Source organism: Mytilus californianus, unplaced genomic scaffold (assembly GCF_021869535.1).
Source record: "Mytilus californianus isolate M0D057914Y unplaced genomic scaffold, xbMytCali1.0.p SCAF_11, whole genome shotgun sequence".
NCBI lineage: Eukaryota > Metazoa > Mollusca > Bivalvia > Mytilida > Mytilidae > Mytilus > Mytilus californianus.
Window position 1 is genome coordinate 42,115,864 of NW_026262593.1, and position 18,636 is coordinate 42,134,499.

At 33.4% G+C, this 18,636-nt stretch overlaps 1 protein-coding gene across 1 annotated transcript; it reads right to left on the reverse strand.

Annotated features, from left to right (window-relative positions):
* Positions 1–923: 923 nt before the first annotated feature.
* On the reverse strand, positions 924–13,890 carry LOC127720121 (procathepsin L-like). Its single transcript, XM_052226550.1, has 11 exons — positions 13,733–13,890; positions 13,216–13,257; positions 11,887–12,000; positions 11,048–11,155; positions 10,328–10,413; positions 6,089–6,116; positions 5,640–5,744; positions 4,880–4,946; positions 3,772–3,996; positions 2,500–2,632; positions 924–1,240 (listed from the first exon to the last, which is right to left on the reverse strand). Exons 1-11 carry the CDS (start codon positions 13,783–13,785, stop codon positions 1,056–1,058), a joined length of 1,146 nt encoding a protein of 381 aa, XP_052082510.1. The 5' UTR covers positions 13,786–13,890; the 3' UTR covers positions 924–1,055.
* Positions 13,891–18,636: the final 4,746 nt, after the last annotated feature.

An 18,636-nucleotide genomic window follows, 5' to 3' on the forward strand; every position in this document is an offset into this window, starting at 1 on the left:
GACAAAACTTTGTGAGCAACCCAAACAGATCGAATTGGTTTACGTGATAATATTATAAAGGAATCCAGCAGCCAAATTTCACAAAGAGTTGTTAAAGACAACATATGCTAAGTAATTTTGTATAAAAGTCTTTGGAAACATGATATAAAAATAAGAAGAAGTGGTATGATTGCCGATGAGTCAAATATCCACCAGTGACCAAATGACAAAGTCAACAACTATAGGTCACCGTACGGCCTTCAATAATGAGCAAAACCCATACAACATAGTCAGCTATGAAAGGCCCTGAAATGACAAGTGTAAATCAATTCAAACAAGAAAACTAATGGCCAGATTTATGTACAAAACAATGAACGAAAGACAAATAAGATATAGTACGGCAGCAAACGACAACCACTGAGTTACAGGCTCCTGACTTTGGACAGGCACGTACAGAATGTGACGGGGTTAAACTAGTTTACTTGCTCCAAACTTCCCCTAACCTCGGACAGTGGTGTACCATTACAACATAAGAACAAACTATAGAAATCAGTTGAAAAGGGCTTAGCTCATCAGATCGATACAAAACAAAAATTGAGCATTGTTCTACAAAAAGATAAAGATTTAAACTGTTTTACAAACAATTTGTATTTTTATTTTTATAGACATTATATATCCCTTGTGTGTATGTGTGTGTGTTATAAAACATTAATTCTGCAAAATTAACAACAACCATTAAGTATTTGTAGTTCATAATCCGATGACTTTAACAACTCAAAAAGTATAATACAGGCTCGTGAAGAAAGACAACAATTCATCTTTTTTATTTTTCTACATGTATATCCATAGACGATGAAGGGATGAGGTTTAAAATTAAGGCAGACTGGAAACAGTGTAGTGTGCCTCTCAACCTTTAAAAAAATTGCTTATGTCTATCGAACATGTTTTTTTTTAATTTTTTTTTTTTTAATTTTGTATTTTTTAAAGATTTATTAGTAAAGAACAGTGCAGAAGTATAAAATAGATCCAATATTTATTGTTTGTAGTGTATATATCAAAACTGTCATAACATTGTATTATTTGTTGGGCTGACTAAGAACAGCGGTAGTGACCTGTGTGTTTATTCCACACATGCCGACATCTCTTTTTATCTGGAAATATCCATTTTCTCCCCATTTCGGTCCCCATGAGTTCTTTACTTTCCAGAATAATTTCTCCCCAAACAAAGTCTTTTCTTTTCCAAAGCCAACCAGTAAAACAGCTGAAAATAATAAAATATATAGACAGCAAACCATTCACTTCTAGTTGTAATTTGTTATACTAACTAGGTTTAATTTGAGAGTGGTGTTTTTTTTTCAGTTTTCTGTTTTTTATTTGAAATATATATTTAAAAATTAAAATAAATTACAGGTTTATCCAACTTTCTTTCTCCTTTCTTCATGTTTTGGTTATGTATTTCTAATTCGTTATGTATAGTTATCCATTTTCATGTAACGAAGCTTACTTTTGTATCAAAGAAAAGATCCTTGATGCCGCTATATATGAAAGTCTGGATGGTGTATACAGAAGAAAGAATAATAGAAAATGGGTTAAAAAATATAAAGAATATAGAAAAGTAGGCAAAAAAAAAAAAAAAAAAAAGAATAGAGAATAATGGTGTGCTAAAATATAACGAATAGAGAAAAATGGCTTAAAGTATATCTTAACAAAACGCATTTGACTAGCAGGTCGAACAACTGATGTTCTTAAACCCTGCTGACTGCCATTGGCGATATATATATATATATTGCGGTTTTTATCCAACGCAATCATAGGTTTGAACGTTGTTTTCAATTTAGACTTGTATATATAACGTTGTTTTCAATTTAGACTTGTTTATATATATATATATATATACAAGTCTAAATTGAAAACAACGTTCAAACCTATGATTGCGTTGGATAAAAATCGCAATTTTTATACGTGTGCATGAAAAACAAATTTCTTGTTAGAGGGGTCTAAATACAGCACAAACAACATTTTCCAAAAGACCAAAAAAGTGAAAAAGTATTTTTTAACAAAACGCATTTGACTAACAGGTCGAACAACAAATGTTCTTAAACCCTGCTGACTGCCATTGGCGATTGCCAAATAAACGGATCACCGATGTTATAAGTGGATCTTAATTATAAATTTAATACTAAACTGAAAACAATAAACTTGCGGATAAGATGACATACTGCAAACAAAAGGTGCAAAGGTTTTTGTACACCATATCTGGATTTCGACAATTAATGTCTCTTCAGTGATGTTAGGAATCGAAACGGTATTTGGAAAGCCATACAATTTACCTCAATTTAGGATAGACTCTTGAATTTTGAAGAGTCAAAATAGGATGAACAGATCATATAAACCCGAAGGCAAATATAATTCAAGCCCAAACGAAAAAATATAAACAATTCTAAATTGAAAACAACGTTCAAACCTATGAATATATATAAAAATTGAATTCTTAAGTGTTTAAACAGTTTAATATATTACCATGATCAAGATTCTTTGGATCACAATGGTGCGGTTCGAATACACCTTTGTGATATAATTGTAACAATTCAGCATTGATTGCAATAGACAGCGGTCCAATCTTCATTAGCTGTTCTGCTACCACTGTCTCATTCTAAAAAGTATACACACAAGTATGATATTTTTTATTTGTATTATTCAATTGATAAAGATTATAAAAACCTAATAGCATCTTAAAAATGTTATACAAACAGCCATGAACAGCAGATTGAATATAACTTGGAATAATGGTGGTACTGGTTTGGTTTCTATTGCCTATTCACAAGCTTCCATTGAGTAATTGATTGAATAATTGATTGATTGATTGATTGATTGATTGATTGATTGATTGATTGATTGATTGATTGATTGATTGATGTGTGACGACATTCAGCATTATTAGCTATACCAAGGCGGGCAATTTTTATTGGTGAAAGAAGCCATAATGCTCGGTGTGAACCACCCACCTTCGGCAGGAAAATTCACAGTCCTATTCAATTAAGATCGGAGTCGAAAGCACCTGCCACGGGCGGGGTTCTCAAGTTTCGGTCACAAGTTAACCCTTAAAAAAGGGACAATAACATTACAGAAAAAAATAATGATTGCAATCCATAACTTTGAAAGATGAGAAATATTGTATGTGGATGTTAATACCCATTTACTTTTCATTCCAGAATGATATATATAATTTAATTTACATAAAATAAATTGGGTTTACTATCATGAAAATATTCAAAGTTATCATTATCTGCAAAAGACGTAATTGAACAGAAGGTATATGATGTTTTAATTCATTAAATAACTTCTCTACACGCTCTTGTCAAAACATAAAGCTATAAAACATCTATGTTATTGCTGTTATTCGTATATGAGTGTATGAAAGGAGATTTACAGAATAGAGAATAATTGACGAAAAGTACAGAATAAAGGGCAAAAACTTGAAATAATAGATAAAAGTAGGCACATAAAGTTTCAGAAATAGAAAATAACAGGGTGCTAAAATAATTAGGAATAGAGAATAATGGGCAAAAATAAGAATAAAGAAAAATGGCCCAAAATATTAAAGAAAACAGACTTAAAGTTCTAAATAAGGTAGTAGTGCCTTTTTTGTGATACAAATATTTGAATGCGTAAGTATACAATTCTTATTATGTTGACAGTATAAATTTTTTAACCCTTATTATAACCTTGAATGGATAAGATGGTATAGCGTGTAAATTTACATGTCAATTTGATAATGTAATAACATCACACCTGATCAATAGCTTTCCAGGATGACAGCTGTAATCCATTCACAAACTTTGCCTTGTTAAGTTTCGCTACACAACTCTGCGACATATTACAGTACGGTACAGGAGGCCCACATAACGATGCGTTAAATCCCGGTGCAGGGCATGGCATACAATTATCTTCGGGATGGTGTTTGTCAGCTGTGTCACCGCTGCAGTATGGATAGTCGTTCCAGGTTGACAGACCACCCTTTGAAAATAAATTGTAGAATAAGGAGGAAAATAAATATGACAATTCAATGTAAATACATTCTGCACACCTCGGCAGAATTAACAATCTATCGGAAACTGACGAGGTTTGCCAATTGGATGTTAAGTCCTGTTAATAGAAGCCCAGTTTGACATACCAGACTTTAAAGATCAATTGTGTAAATAAGGAGAAAAATACACACAACAATTACAATGCAATGAAGCCATAAATTATTATCACGACGTACCCGAAACGCCACATTTTGTTAACTTTTCTGAAACCACCAAAGTTCTTCGATAGCTTAGAATAACCAGACGATTTTTTCTATTCTGTAAATTGTAAATCTTTGAAATGTTTGCTAAACAAAAGTTACAAGATACATGTATTAATGCAAGAAACTATAAAAATCAAATGTCGAAGAAAAAAGACAACACCTTAGTCAAAAGAAAAAGTAAAATAGGCGAGACTTAAGTCTACATAACACAACACACACAAAAAAAGAAAAAAATGCACATTCCTTGATACGGTCTTGTTTTGTTCGTACTTGTGGTTTACTATCTATTATACTTAGTATGGAATTAAGTGTTTTTTTCTGAACTGATTGGTGTTGTGTATAAAAAAAAATATGTGATAAATTATGATTGCCAATGAGACAACTATCCAACAGAGTCTAAATTACTTGAATTTAAGCAATTATAGGTCACCGTACGGCCTTCAACAATGAGCAAAACCCATAACGTATAGTCAGCAATGAAAGACCCGACATGATGAAATGTGAAACAATTCAACCAAACCCTAACAGCCTGATTCACGACAAAATAATAAACAATGTATCATCAGTAATAACACATTATCTAAAACTGTAAAAAAAAAATTCACTTACTGTCTTCATGATATACTGATAGGCCAGATATGGCCAGCCACCAAATACACCACAATCTGCATTCTTACTGAGAAAAACAAAATTCAAGATTCAGAATTTGTTTAAATCTTTCTTGATTTACATAGACATACATTTTCAATTTACACTGTTGCCAGGGAATGTCTTTTACTGCAAAGAGATGTGAACTTTTGCCTTTGCGTTCGGTTTTGTCATGTTCATGTATGGATTTTGTGTTATATATTCTCAATTCCCCATCATATCCCTTCTATTCCATTGCAAGGTTTATCTGTTATTTCATGAAGGATTGAAATATTGTCCAGAGATTTATTGCCATTGTCAAATTTCTTTTCCTGCGTTTATGAAAATAATCACCCTTTTCAGATTTATCTGAAGATATTTTCAAATCTTATTTTTCGATACTTGTTGACTGATCTTAATCATTTAATCCCAAAAGTGTCCCCTTTATATGCCTTTGACTAGCTGACAAATGTTTATGTAATTATGATAATAAACTTACCCTGGAATGTCTTCCATGCCATCACAATCTACGACTTGTTCAACAGAAAGGTTTGTCAAAGGTTCCCGTGAATAAACTTACCCTGGAATGTCTTCCATGCCATCACAATCGACGACTTGTTCAACAGAAAGGTTTGTCAAAGGTTCCCGTGAGTAAACTTACCCTGGAATGTCTTCCATGCCATCACAATCGACGACTTGTTCAACAGAAAGGTTTGTCAAAGATTCCCGTGAATAAACTTACCCTGGAATGTCTTCCATGCCATCACAATCGACGACTTGTTCAACAGAAAGGTTTGTCAATTGTTTTCCCGCCATAGCCCACTGACCTTCTATATTCTCTACAGTACTGAAATATTATTATTGTACTTATCAAAAGCTTTATATTTTTACGGTAGCTGTGTGACTAATTACTTCATCATTCGAAGATATGTCACTTATATATAAATATATTTTGGGCTGTTTTTCTGCTCTTTGGTCGAGTTGATGTCGCTTTGACACATTCCCGGTTTCCATTCTCAATATTCTATTTCAAAGATGATAACGTTGAAAAGAGTAAAAAGAAAAGTAACTTGCCATTTGCATATATTCTTTTGTTCATTTACTATTTTTCGAACAACTCTTATTATATCAAGTTTCTACAAAGTTATCTTCAAAGAAAGAGAAAATTAAAAATAAATTGTAAATGTCTACCTGAATGCCCAACAAGAACCGGCAGCTCCTGAAATATAATTGAAAAAAAATATCATTATCATAATAATATTTAAGTTGATTTTATTTGAAAAACATTTCGTTAACTTTGCTTTTTTTAAGTTGCCTTTATGTCTTTTTTTCGAGGTTGTGTTGACTTCTTCAAATGAACATGTTAACATTTAGACTCATTCAACTGTTATTACATGTAAGATAGTGTGTAAATCCATTGAAATTGGAGTAAAGTGTAGATGAACGTACCCATCAATTAAGGGTATTGTTGTCGGAGAAGTATGATAGGATGAAAACATTGAATGCTTATCGAAGCTACTATGGCATGGTATTGGTTGCAAAAATTTGATATTTTTCATTTAAATGCAATATTTCTTATCTAATTGGTATATTTCTTCATTTAAATGCAATATTTTTTTATTTGAATGGTATAGTTTTTCATTTAAATGCAATATTTTTTATTCAAATAGTATAATTTTTCATTCAAATGGTATAATTTTTCATTCAAATGGTATAATTTTTCATTCACATGGTATAATTTTCATTCAAATGCAATAGTTTTTATTCAATTGGTATAAAATGTCATTTGAATGCAATATTTTTTATTCAATGGGTATAGTAGTTTTTTATTTATATGCAATAATTGCATTATGGGAAATTCTTTGACGTCATAAGGTCAAGTTTGCAACAACGTTTGTGATTGGTCGGAAATTGTTTGGATTTCTCCCCTTTCTTTCTAAACATGGGTGACCAAGAATTAAAAAACGTGTCAGAATATCGCCCCTCTAACTAAATCTAACGTTCGTGCGAGTCCTGCACTAGCTGTTAAAATCTTGTGGTCATAACTAGTATTTCTATTGCAAAATTTCGATGGTCAAAACGTTCGGTCCACTTTTCAAAAACCGTTTCATTGTATATGGATTTATATGCAAGTATATCGGTTTTTTTAAATAGATTAAACACCGTTGGTTTTCCCGTTTGAATGGTTTTACACTACTAATTTTTTGGGGGCCCTTTATAGCTTGCTGTTCGGTTTGAGCCAAGGCTCCGTGTTGAAGACCGTACGTTGACCTTGAATGGTTTACATTTACAAATTATGACTTGGATGGAGAGTTGTCTCATCGGCACTCATACCACATCTTCTTATATCTATATACAACGTAAACCAGACGTTTCTCAGACTGTTTTCTTTTTTTAATAAATCCTTTGCCGCGCGTTGTGTACTGATTGATAACTCAGTCTGGGAGAACAAGATTTATTTCAGTACCAGTTGTAATTAGGTTTGAGTAAACTTCCAGTAATTGCAAATACTCTTTATGTCGGTGCTTTGTGTCTATTGTCTTAATGTTAGTTTTTTTGTGTGTCTCGTACCGATCTTTTGAGTTAATTTGCTGATTTGTGCAGGTTGTTATTTTATTGTACTGTTACACCACTGTCCCAGCTTCGAGATGGGTTGCTCACAAACATGTTGTTGTACTGTTACACCGCTGTCCCAGATTAGGGGGAGGATTGGGATCCCGCTAACATGTTTAACCCCGCCACATTCTGTATGTATGTTCTTGTCCCAAGTCAGGAGCCTGTAATTCAGTGGTTGCCGTTTGTTGCTTTGTTATACATATTTGTGTTTCGTTCATTTTTTTGTACATTAATTCGGCCGTTAGTTTTTCCGATTGAATTGTTTTACATTTTTGATTTCGGGGCCTTTTATAGCTGACTATGCGGTGTAGGCTTTGCTTATTGTCGAAGGCCGTACGGTGACTTATAGCTGTTGAATTCTGTGTCATTTGATCTCTTGTGGAGAGTTGTCTCATTTGCAATTATACCACATCTTCGTTTTTATATCCACCCTGCCATATTCTTTATTTGCCTGTCCCAGGGATGGAGCCTGTAGCTTAGTGGTTGTCGTTGGTTCCTGTCTCGACGCATATTTGATATTTTGTAAATTGTTTTGTTATGTATAATTAGGCTGTTAGTTTTTTCGTTTGAATTGTTCATACTTTTCATGTCGGGCTTTTTATAGACGACTTTACAGTATCAGGTTTTTGTCATTGTTGAAGGCCTTACGATTGTCTACAAAAATCATTTGTCTACATGACGGCAAAAAGCTCTACAGAGCTTATGTTTGTAGTATTTCATGTAACCCGACTTAAAATAAATTTTTCTTATCTTATCTTATCTTATCTTATCTATAATTGCTTACATCCACTTCATATTTGAACTCCGGTGGATAGTTGCCTTATTAGCAATCATATTCCATCTCTTTATTTTTATATTATATACGTGACTTCTAAACTCGTGTTTTCCTGAACAAGCATGAAATAATTTTCACTGGGCGTTAAAATTAGCAACAAACAATCAATCAATTTAAACTTGTGTTAAATAAGAGGAAAATCATTTTATATTTATTTATTTGTTGGGGTGGGGGACAGAAGGATTTCATATATGAATATGGTTTCCTGGTAAGAGCTGACAAATAGGCATGATTAGCGACAGATTGAAATGAATAATAATGCCCTCTCTTCCCTTCCCCATCCTTCATCTATAAATTTAAACTGACCACCACGGAATAGCCCAATAGTGTTGAAAGTAGCGTTAAACACGAATCAATCAAAATCCCTTCCCTAGAATATCAAATAATCGTCCCTTAACTGTTATTGTCCGTGTAGTTCTTATATTTATCCAGCTTATCGTCCTACAGGGATGTCCTACTAAGGCTGTCATACCATAAAAACGTTTATAAAACAGCTCACATTCTAATATATCTGCATTCATAACTTTATTAATTTCATTTAGACTAAACGACGCCATGTTTGTTATGTGCCTCTGCCGTCAACCTATCAAAAAAGAAGAGGTGGAAGAGAGCCAGAAGATCTTCCCAATGCAAAAAAAAAACCAGAAATGGACTTCTTCTGGCTCACTTCCGAAGAAAAAAAAAACGCGCCCCATGGATATGTTTTAAAAACGCCTTGCCCCTACCCTTTTTTCCAAAAAAATGTCATTATTAAATATATAAACATATATATAATCATCAAAATTAAAATGCTATTGTATTTTTATAAGACCTACTTTATTACATGACCTGGGACTAATGACATCTATCTATAAGTCCTAGCATACATTAATTATTATAATATGAATATGTTTCTTGTTTTAATAACCACATATGATGCTATGCATGAGTCACCATTTATCAGGACATGAATTGGGTTTACATAGAGAGGATAAGGGACGACATCAGAAAATCAATGAAGGATAAAGAACTTAATTCAAATAGTTTTTTTTTTTTTTTTTTTTGGGGGGGGGGGGGGGGGGGGTCAAAATAACTGCAAGTTTTGTTTAATTAACATCGATTTTATATATATCCTTATTGGTCAATCAATTTTTCCCAAATTAAGTTAAGAGGGGTGTAGGGGGTCAGTGAAAAAAACTATATGAATTAAATTTTTATCCTACATTGAACTTTTGATGTCGTCCCGAATGTGCAAAAAAGTAGAAAAGGGGCGGGGCCAAACCTATAGATAACATAATACAGAAATGTTGAAATATCCAGAATACATTGATTGACATTTGGTTGCCTTATGTCCAGTGGCAAATATGTCACGCATGTTTAGGACAAATATAATAGAGATCAAAGGATAAAGAATAGAGTGAAATGGTAAAAACTAAAAGATATAGAATTATAGAAACGACCTTTCAATTGATCTGAAACCCCTACCCTCACACACACACCATAACCATTACTGCCAATACTCGCATATACATCTCTAAAAACATCTCAATGTGAAAACGTAACCGAGAAAACACGAGAGACATCAAACTCGGAACCAATAAAAAATATGTATATTGAAAACTTATATTTAGACAAGATTTTTATATAGATTAGACCGTTGGTTTTTCCGTTTGAATGGTTTTACACTAGTAATTTTTTTGGGGCCCTTTATAGCTTGCTGTTCGGTGTGAGCCAATGCTCCGTGTTGAAGGCCGTACCTTGACCTATAATGGTTTACTTTTATAAATTGTAACTTGGATGGAGAGTTGTCTCATTGGCACTCATACCACATCTTCCTATATCTAAATACGAAGTGCTTCATATAGTTTCATAAGTTTTGCTTTGACAGGAATGTGGTATGAATTGTGATTTCCATGCATCTGACTACTTAATTCTATCTGAACCTCTAAAAACTGTCACAAAACCCGAATCTTCCAAAGTAAATGTTGATGTTAATATACCTTGGTCTTTTACGGATGTAACCATATTTTTTGGAACCCAGTCAAATGAATCTGGCAGTGGATCGTTGACTTTTGATTTGATGTATCTACAAAGATAAAATATAAGACTTTGTGAAAAGGTATTCGGTTAAGCATTATTCCTGTAAAACCAGATGTAATCTGAACTATTGCTACCTTAGTACACTCCCGCTTATTGTTGGTGGATTTATTTTGAAGTTGAAAATATACGTATTCGGCAAACAGGAATTATAACATCTAAGGATCCAATAAAGTAAAACACGATATGACATACGCAGATGGCATAGTACCACATATCTAAAGAAGCTATAATTTGTAGATACTGGGAAAATGCGAAAGAAATGTGTTACGGACAGACGGACGGACATGCAGAAGTAAATCGGCAAATCCTCTCCTGCGAAACGGATATAATAATCAGTATATTAAACCCCTCCCTTGTTTTGTTGTTAAAACTTTGACGTTGTCTCTAATCATAATGCTTAAGTTCATCAAGATAATTATATTTTAAGTTAAAGTGCATGGTTTTTAATTTTCTATCTCTTATCAAAATTCGATCATTGCAATTGTCTTGACTTTCAGCAGTGATATATAACTTTGAAAATTTCCTATTGTTTTACTCCCCAACCAGATAAGTGTAGCCGTAGAAACGATAGTGTATAGAACCAAAGATTTTCAACTTATATCAGCAATTGTTTGTAATACCTAGATGATTCAAATGTTGGTGCTCTACGTTTTGGCATCAATATTTTTCTTTGAAATTCTTTTGGATCCATGTCTGCAAATTTGTTTGCAGCAAATGTCATCTTCCCTCTGAAAAAAAAAATAGGTTTAAATGCTGTATTGTTTAATGTCGTGATATCTAGAACTATTTTCATATAATTCTTTTTTTTAATTTCTTTCTTATTCTGTTACATCGCCATTAAATCTACTGAAAAAAATAAGCTAGTCTTAGAAGTGGGGGCCATATTGGGGACTTACCGTACCTACTCCGTAACTGAAATAATTACATTGATTGATTGTGGGTTGCTTAACAGCCAGTGGCAAATATTTCATGCATGTTCAGGACGAGAACAAATTAACAACACATAGGGAGAGGACGTCATTAATGTTGTTATAACTTGTGTCCAATCCCTTTTGCTTCTTTTACAAATAAAATATGTTTAAACTAAACAATACAATAGGTAGGTCCTGTAATAGGGGTCGTTCGGGAGGAAGGTCGGGGAAAATAAGACTGCCACTGGAAAATGAGGGTATAATGGATAGGGACAGAAATTTGCCTTGCAACAGGCCACCTCCGGACCCCTCTCTGGCACTCTCTCTACACGTGACATCAAATTTTGTGCTTCCTGCAGAGCCAAGTGGACGCCCCACTTTGGCAAGAGTTTTACTGCCGGTTGGAAGAAGACCTGTAGTAACCATATTTCTATTCCCCAGTCACCGAAACAATTACAGCAGTACCGGCCGTAGCAAATTGTCGTATATGTATGTAAGTTAAAAGTCAGTGTTCTGTAACATTCACTTTTCATTAAAAAAAGGCTTACTTGTACATTCCATTTAATTTGTTGATTAGCTTTAAATTGTCCTTGAATATCTGAAATCTTCCAAAGTCTTCACCCAACAGTTTGTACTCTTTTCCGTGTTCCTGCTTCCAAGTTCTGAATTATTTATTGATAACGTGACTTAATGTATTAGAAGCACAAATAATAACCAATATATTCTGTTCGAATATTTTTTGGAATCATTTAACTTGCTAACTCTTTCATAAACCGATATTTTACAGAAGATTGATCACGAACACGAAATGGAAGTGTAATATATTACATCTACAATATATAGAACAATTGAATTTTTGTTTTTAATACCGACTTCATCAGCGAGAATTTTAAGCGAGCTCACAAAGGCGAGATGATGTTCGATATGATGAAGTCAGTATCAGGAAACGGAGTTATGACATAATGCTTTTTATCGGCAATTCGTCTATATATATTTTTTTTACTAGAACATGAAATAACATGAAAAAGTTGATATTTTTTTTAGCGTACACAATTTTACGATAGTTGTTCGGTTGTATCAAGGATTTGTATAGTAAGATCTTACTATACAAATCCTTGGTTGTATGAATAAAGTCGCGTGCATTTCATTGGTTAATTGATGCGGAAGGACATGGAAGCGTGAACTGTTGTTACGTGACGTCATTGCCTCGTATTATCGAGTATTATATTTGTCCTGTCCATGATTAATAAAAATATCAAGCAATAGGATCAAAGATGATGATGATGGATGGCTGCTTAACGTCCAGCGGCAAATTAATATGCATATAAAGGACGAGTTCATTTTAATGTAATATGAAATTTAGGCCTGCTTTGTACTAGACCGACACGCTGAGCCGGATTTTTAACTTGCTAATTCACAAGGTAACAGTCCGTAGGAGGACATATCTCCTTACACATTATTCTAACTCCGAGCTAACCAGTCTTTGCTCTTACTCCTTAATGCCTCGTGCTTAGCGGAGAAGCAGCAAAAACCAATTTTAAAGTCTTTGGTTTGACGTCGACTCGGCCGGGGTTCGAACCCACGACCTCTCACACTCGAGGCGAACACGCTACCACGAGATCACAGAGGCGGTAGAATCAAAGAGAAAATGTATAAATGGCCGATAAATGCATATACCAAACTGAGAGTCATTTTTCGTACCGTTTCAAAGTGATATTATTCTTTTTCTTTTAATTATCACATATAGACTTGAATTTCTTTGGACAGTACGTAAACCAAACTCTATGTGATCTCTACTTGAAAATTTGATCTAAGTCCCGAAATGCGTCAAATCTTAATATGTTTCATTTGTATTAAATTATATTGCTTTTACTTACTGGAAGAGATTGTTTGCACCTTCTTCATCTTCTGGATATGAACTAAGAAAAAATGTACACATATTTTAAAATACATGCAGAAATCTACATTTTAATTTTTGACAATATTTATAAAAACACTTCAAGTCTACATTTTCAAAGGCATTTTAGTAGATGTTAAATGTTAATGTGCCTGTCAGGAACCTGTTAAAGATTTTCTTTAGTCATAACTTGGGAATCTCGATGGCCGAGTAGTCTAGGTAAAAACAAAGGAGTTCGTCTCTAACCTGTCAAAACTGAAGTTGTGAGTTCGAACCCCGCTCGTGGCAGGTGCGTTTGACTCCTATCTTAATTGAATCGGATTGCAAGTTTTCCTGCAGAAAGTCGGCGTTTCTTTACGGGTATTCCGGCTTCTTCCACCAATAAAAACCGGCTGCCACGATATAGCTCTTTTTTAATTATTTTACAGCAGACAATTATAGTGAAAACCCATAAAGGTTATATTTCGTTAAAATTATTTGAATTTTCAACAACTTACCTTGATACAGAATTTGCCAATACAAGGACTAAAAGTCCGCACAACAACACCATGATGGCTACAGCACTATCACTACCGTAAATATTCTATGGCGTATTATCTATGATATCATACATATTTGTAATCAAACAACGTGGGCTTTGTTTAATGTGTTATCAAATCACTTTTACCGCTCAAACTAGTGAAAATCCTAAAATATAGTTTAAAGTAAAATTTAAAATAAAAAAAAACTTTAAATTACGCAGCTCAAACACCAGCGTGTTATATAGGCTGATTTTTTTTTATGAACCAAAATAAATTGCAGTTAAGAAATACTTAAAAAAATGCCATCAAAGAGAAAAAACAACGCTCACATGAAGTTCTATCAAATATCAAGGAAATTCAAGCTAAAGGATCATGGATTTTTAATTTTTTTGTTTAGGTTCGTGTAGTCCATTCGTTGATTTTCAGGGTAATATTTAGAGAACTGAATTTGTCTTTTTGCACATTTCTGGGCATGAGTTTTCTGTCTTTCAGAATTATTCTTTTTGACTGCGTGCTTTAAATATAATACTGTTTACAAAACTTTAAATTTTTCGAATTACTAATGATTTTCTACCCAACGAATATATTACCTAAGCTGTATTTGGCAAAACCTTTAGGACTTTTGAGTCCTGAAAGCTCTTCAACTTCGTTCGTTGTTTTGCTTTTTTAAATATTTTGGTCGAGTCACTGATGAGTTTGTAAACGAAACGCGCATTTGGCGTATACAATTTTAATCCTGGTATCCATGATAAGTTTATCGATATATTTTTACTTTTATCAAACAATACCCTTGATTTTATGCTATCTCTAGTTATTTCTTCTTGTCTTTTTTTCAGAATCGTTTCACAAATGTTTAGACTTGTGTATATATATATATATTATATGTCTTAAGAAAGTCGAACGGAGAAAATTCCGAAGTACTAAAACGCAGAGATCGTCGCTGTGGAACATGCGAATATATTGATGAAGATGACATTTAAATCTCGAGGGACATTTAAAGTAACTGCCAAAGTTGAAAAAGCATAATCTGATTTATTGCGCAACATGCTCAACGTGCAAGGAGCTCTCTTAGATATAAACAGTCCATTTACTTTACTTGCATATAGATGCCCATGACACATGTTATTACTACATTCAAATATGTTATAGGTTATACGGTATAGTTTAACATAGGTTGTTTGATCAGGACAGAGTCCTTGATAACCACATGTTTAATATTTGATTTAATGATAATTCACATGATCACTTTTATCCAAAAATATAAAGTGTAACATTTGACACATATTTAGTTTACAGATAATAAGTATATGAAAAGTACCCTAAATATATGTTTAATAGCATTACATCGGTTTGAAAATTCAGAAACGCTTATTTCTATGAATTTTAACAAGAACATATGTACTACTTCGGTTTATCAACATCTAAGTAATTTGCAGCAAACTTAAATTAATATCAAATCATTTTAAGATTTAGCGTTTGTAAACGGTTCAAAGGGACTTTGTTTATAATGTTTCCAAGTATATTAATACATATGATGTAAAAAGTATTGATTGATTGATCGATTGGTGTTTACCGCCACTTTCATCACTATAGGTAATTCGTGCCGGTCAGTTTTTATTGGTGGAGGAAGCCGGAGTACCCGGGATTACAAGCAACCTTCGGTAGGAAAACTGACAATCCTAATCAGTTAAGATTGAAGTCGAGTCACGTGCGGGGTTCGAATTCACAACCTCAGTGTTGACAGGCTTGTGATACATTAGTTGGACTACTTAAACCACTCGGCCACCGAGGTCACTGATAAAAAAAAGAAGTTGTCGTCTTGTTGCCAATTAGACAACTATCCATCAAGACCAAATAACAAATAAGTGCAGAATTAAAGTTTACCGTACAGCCTTCAACAATTACTAAAACCCATACCGTACAGTAAGTTATTAATGGCCCCCAGATGACAGGAACTGACACTGACAATGCCATTTTGTTCTGGTCATTGACCAATATCGTGTCTTCCTGGACATTGCTGTATGTAATAATCTATGAAGTAGAGCCATTGGTATTAGACTGCAGGACGGGGTGATTTCATATTAGCAAATTAACGTGAGGGTACCCAAATTGCACCTATTTTGACAGTTTTTTCACCTACGTTTTTTTATGATCCAGACAAAAGTTTCCATTCTGTGTTTATTTTGTAGACCTAAGCTTATTTACTATATGGTTACACCAATTTAATTTTAAATCCATATTGAATCATAGAAAAATGAATTTGAACCAACCTTCAAACGATCCATGGTTCTGTACTCAAATTGCATCCTTGCTTAAATTCACATCCTTAAAAATCGAATAACAGATGTTTTGTTTTATCTCTTCAAATATTTAGAACAATTTGACATTAGTCCATGCTTAGTATTTATTTTTTTTAAGAAATGGATGCTTGTAACATATTTTATTTGCTAATTTTTAAAAGATGACTTTTTGTGAACGTCGCATGGCGACGTTTCCGTAAATTTAATTTTTCCAGTGAATACCTCATCTGTTGATATATACTGTGAACGTTTTGTGTATATTTGAAAATATTTACCTATGTTGAAAAACGTATAATGTCAAATCATAAAAATACAAATTGTTTAATAGTCTCAAAAAAACTTGTAAGATTTCCACAGCCATTTTTGTTGAATAGGTGCAATTTGGGTACTCGGTGCAATTTGGGTACTGTGACGTTAAATACTTTAGATATAAAAGTAAGAAGATGTGGTATGATTGCCAGTGAGACAACTCTCAACCAGAGACCAAATGACGTAGAAGTTAACAATTATAGGTCACCGTACGGCCTTCAACAATAAACAAAACCCACACCGTATAGTAAGCTGTAAAAGGTCCCGAAATGATAAAAGCAAAACAATTCAAACGAGAAAAATAACGGCTTGATTTACTTAGGCTTGCTTTCGGTACATGTGAGCAATCCTTGATACGGTATGAAAAATATATTGTTCCGTTAGTGCCTATAATTTATTGTATAACTCCGTCATTTCAGATGAGTTGGCTTTACCGGCAATGATTTGCATATGTACTTTTTCAGTTTACCGATTGAAATTAATTAAAGAGGAGATAATTGAGACATAAAACAATACATAGTTTTTACCCGCCAAGTGTTCATGTGATTGTCCCGCGTCATACACTTCATTCGTGCTTGTTGCTTGTCAAATCTTAATGGTTTTTGTGAATATGGGAAATTTAGTGCTGATGGCAGCAGATCTTTTATTTTTCTCAGTTAAATGTATTCACTACCTTTCTGAACTGTAAATTCTGTACTCGGCTTGATTTAAGACTTGGTATATTGTATAGACAGTATGTTGGTCTTTGTCGTATTAATTTTTTGTTTGTGGTTGGATTACTGTTTCATTGGCGTATTTACAAAATTTACCTCCTCCCCTAAATTATAATTTCTTTTTGTATTCATGTATGAAAATTTAATTTATCAAAACTTGTTTCAAGGCTATTCATCCACCCTTCTTTTCTTTCTTTCTATGTCGATAACAGTAGGAAAAAAAACCAAGAAAAATCACATTTGATTGATTTCACTGTTTAAACGATTGCATGCGTACCAAACTTATGTAGTTATACACAGCGAAAGAAATTTTTGTTTTCAAATAAAATTGAGAATGGAAATGGGGAATGTGTCAAAGAGACAACAACCCGACCATAGAACAGACAACAGCAGAAGGTCACCAACAGGTCTTCAATGCAGCGAGAAATTCCCGCACCCGGAGGCGTCCTTCAGCTGGCCCCTAAACAAATATATATACTAGTTCAGTGATAATGAACGCCATACTAAACTCCAAATTGTACACAAGAAACTAAAATTAAAAATAATACAAGACTAACAAAGGCTAGAGGCTCCTGACTTGGGACAGGCGCAAAAATGCGGCGGGGTTAAACATGTTTATGAGATCTCAACCCTCCCCCTATACCTCTAGCCAATGTAGAAAAGTAAACGCATAACAATACGCACATTAAAATTCAGTTCAAGAGAAGTCCGAGTCTAATGTCAGAAGATGTAACCAAAGAAAATAAACAAAATGACAATAATACATAAATAACAACAGACTACTAGCAGTTAACTGACATGCCAGCTCCAGACTTCAATTAAACTGATTGAAAGATTATGTCTTCATCATATGAATATCAGGCACAATCCTTCCCGTTAGGGGTTTAGTATCATACCATCATAACATATATGAGAAGAACATAACCCGTGTCATGCCAACAACTGGTTTTTAAATAAATGTGTTTAGTGCCGATGCAAAGACCCTATAAGTGAATCAATATTAACGCCAAAATATGCAATCTTTAATGACCTGACAACAGTATCGTAACTATATCCCTTCTTAATAAGTCTGTTTAAAGGTTTTGTTAGCTTCAGAGGTGAATACTGACATTTTTGTGCTTTATAAAGAATATTTCCATAAAAAATTGGATGTGAAATACCTGAACGTATAAGAAGTCTGCATGTTGAGCTATATTTACGAATGATGTCCTTATACCGATGATAAAATTTAGTAAATGTTTTGACTAGTTTGTGATATCGAAAACCCTGGTGTAATAATTTTTCAGTAATACATAAATTTCTCTCGTTAAAATCTAAAACATTGTTACATACACGAGCGAATCGTACAAGTTGAGATATATAAACACCGTAAGATGGTGACAAGGGAACGTCACCATCTAAAAAAGGATAATTAACGAAAGGAAATGAAAAATCATCTCTTTTATCATATATTTTAGTATTAAGCTTTCCATTAGTGATATAGATATCAAGATCGAGGAAAGGGCAGTGGTCATTGTTAGTATTAGCTTTATTCAAAGTAAGTTCAAAAGGATAAATT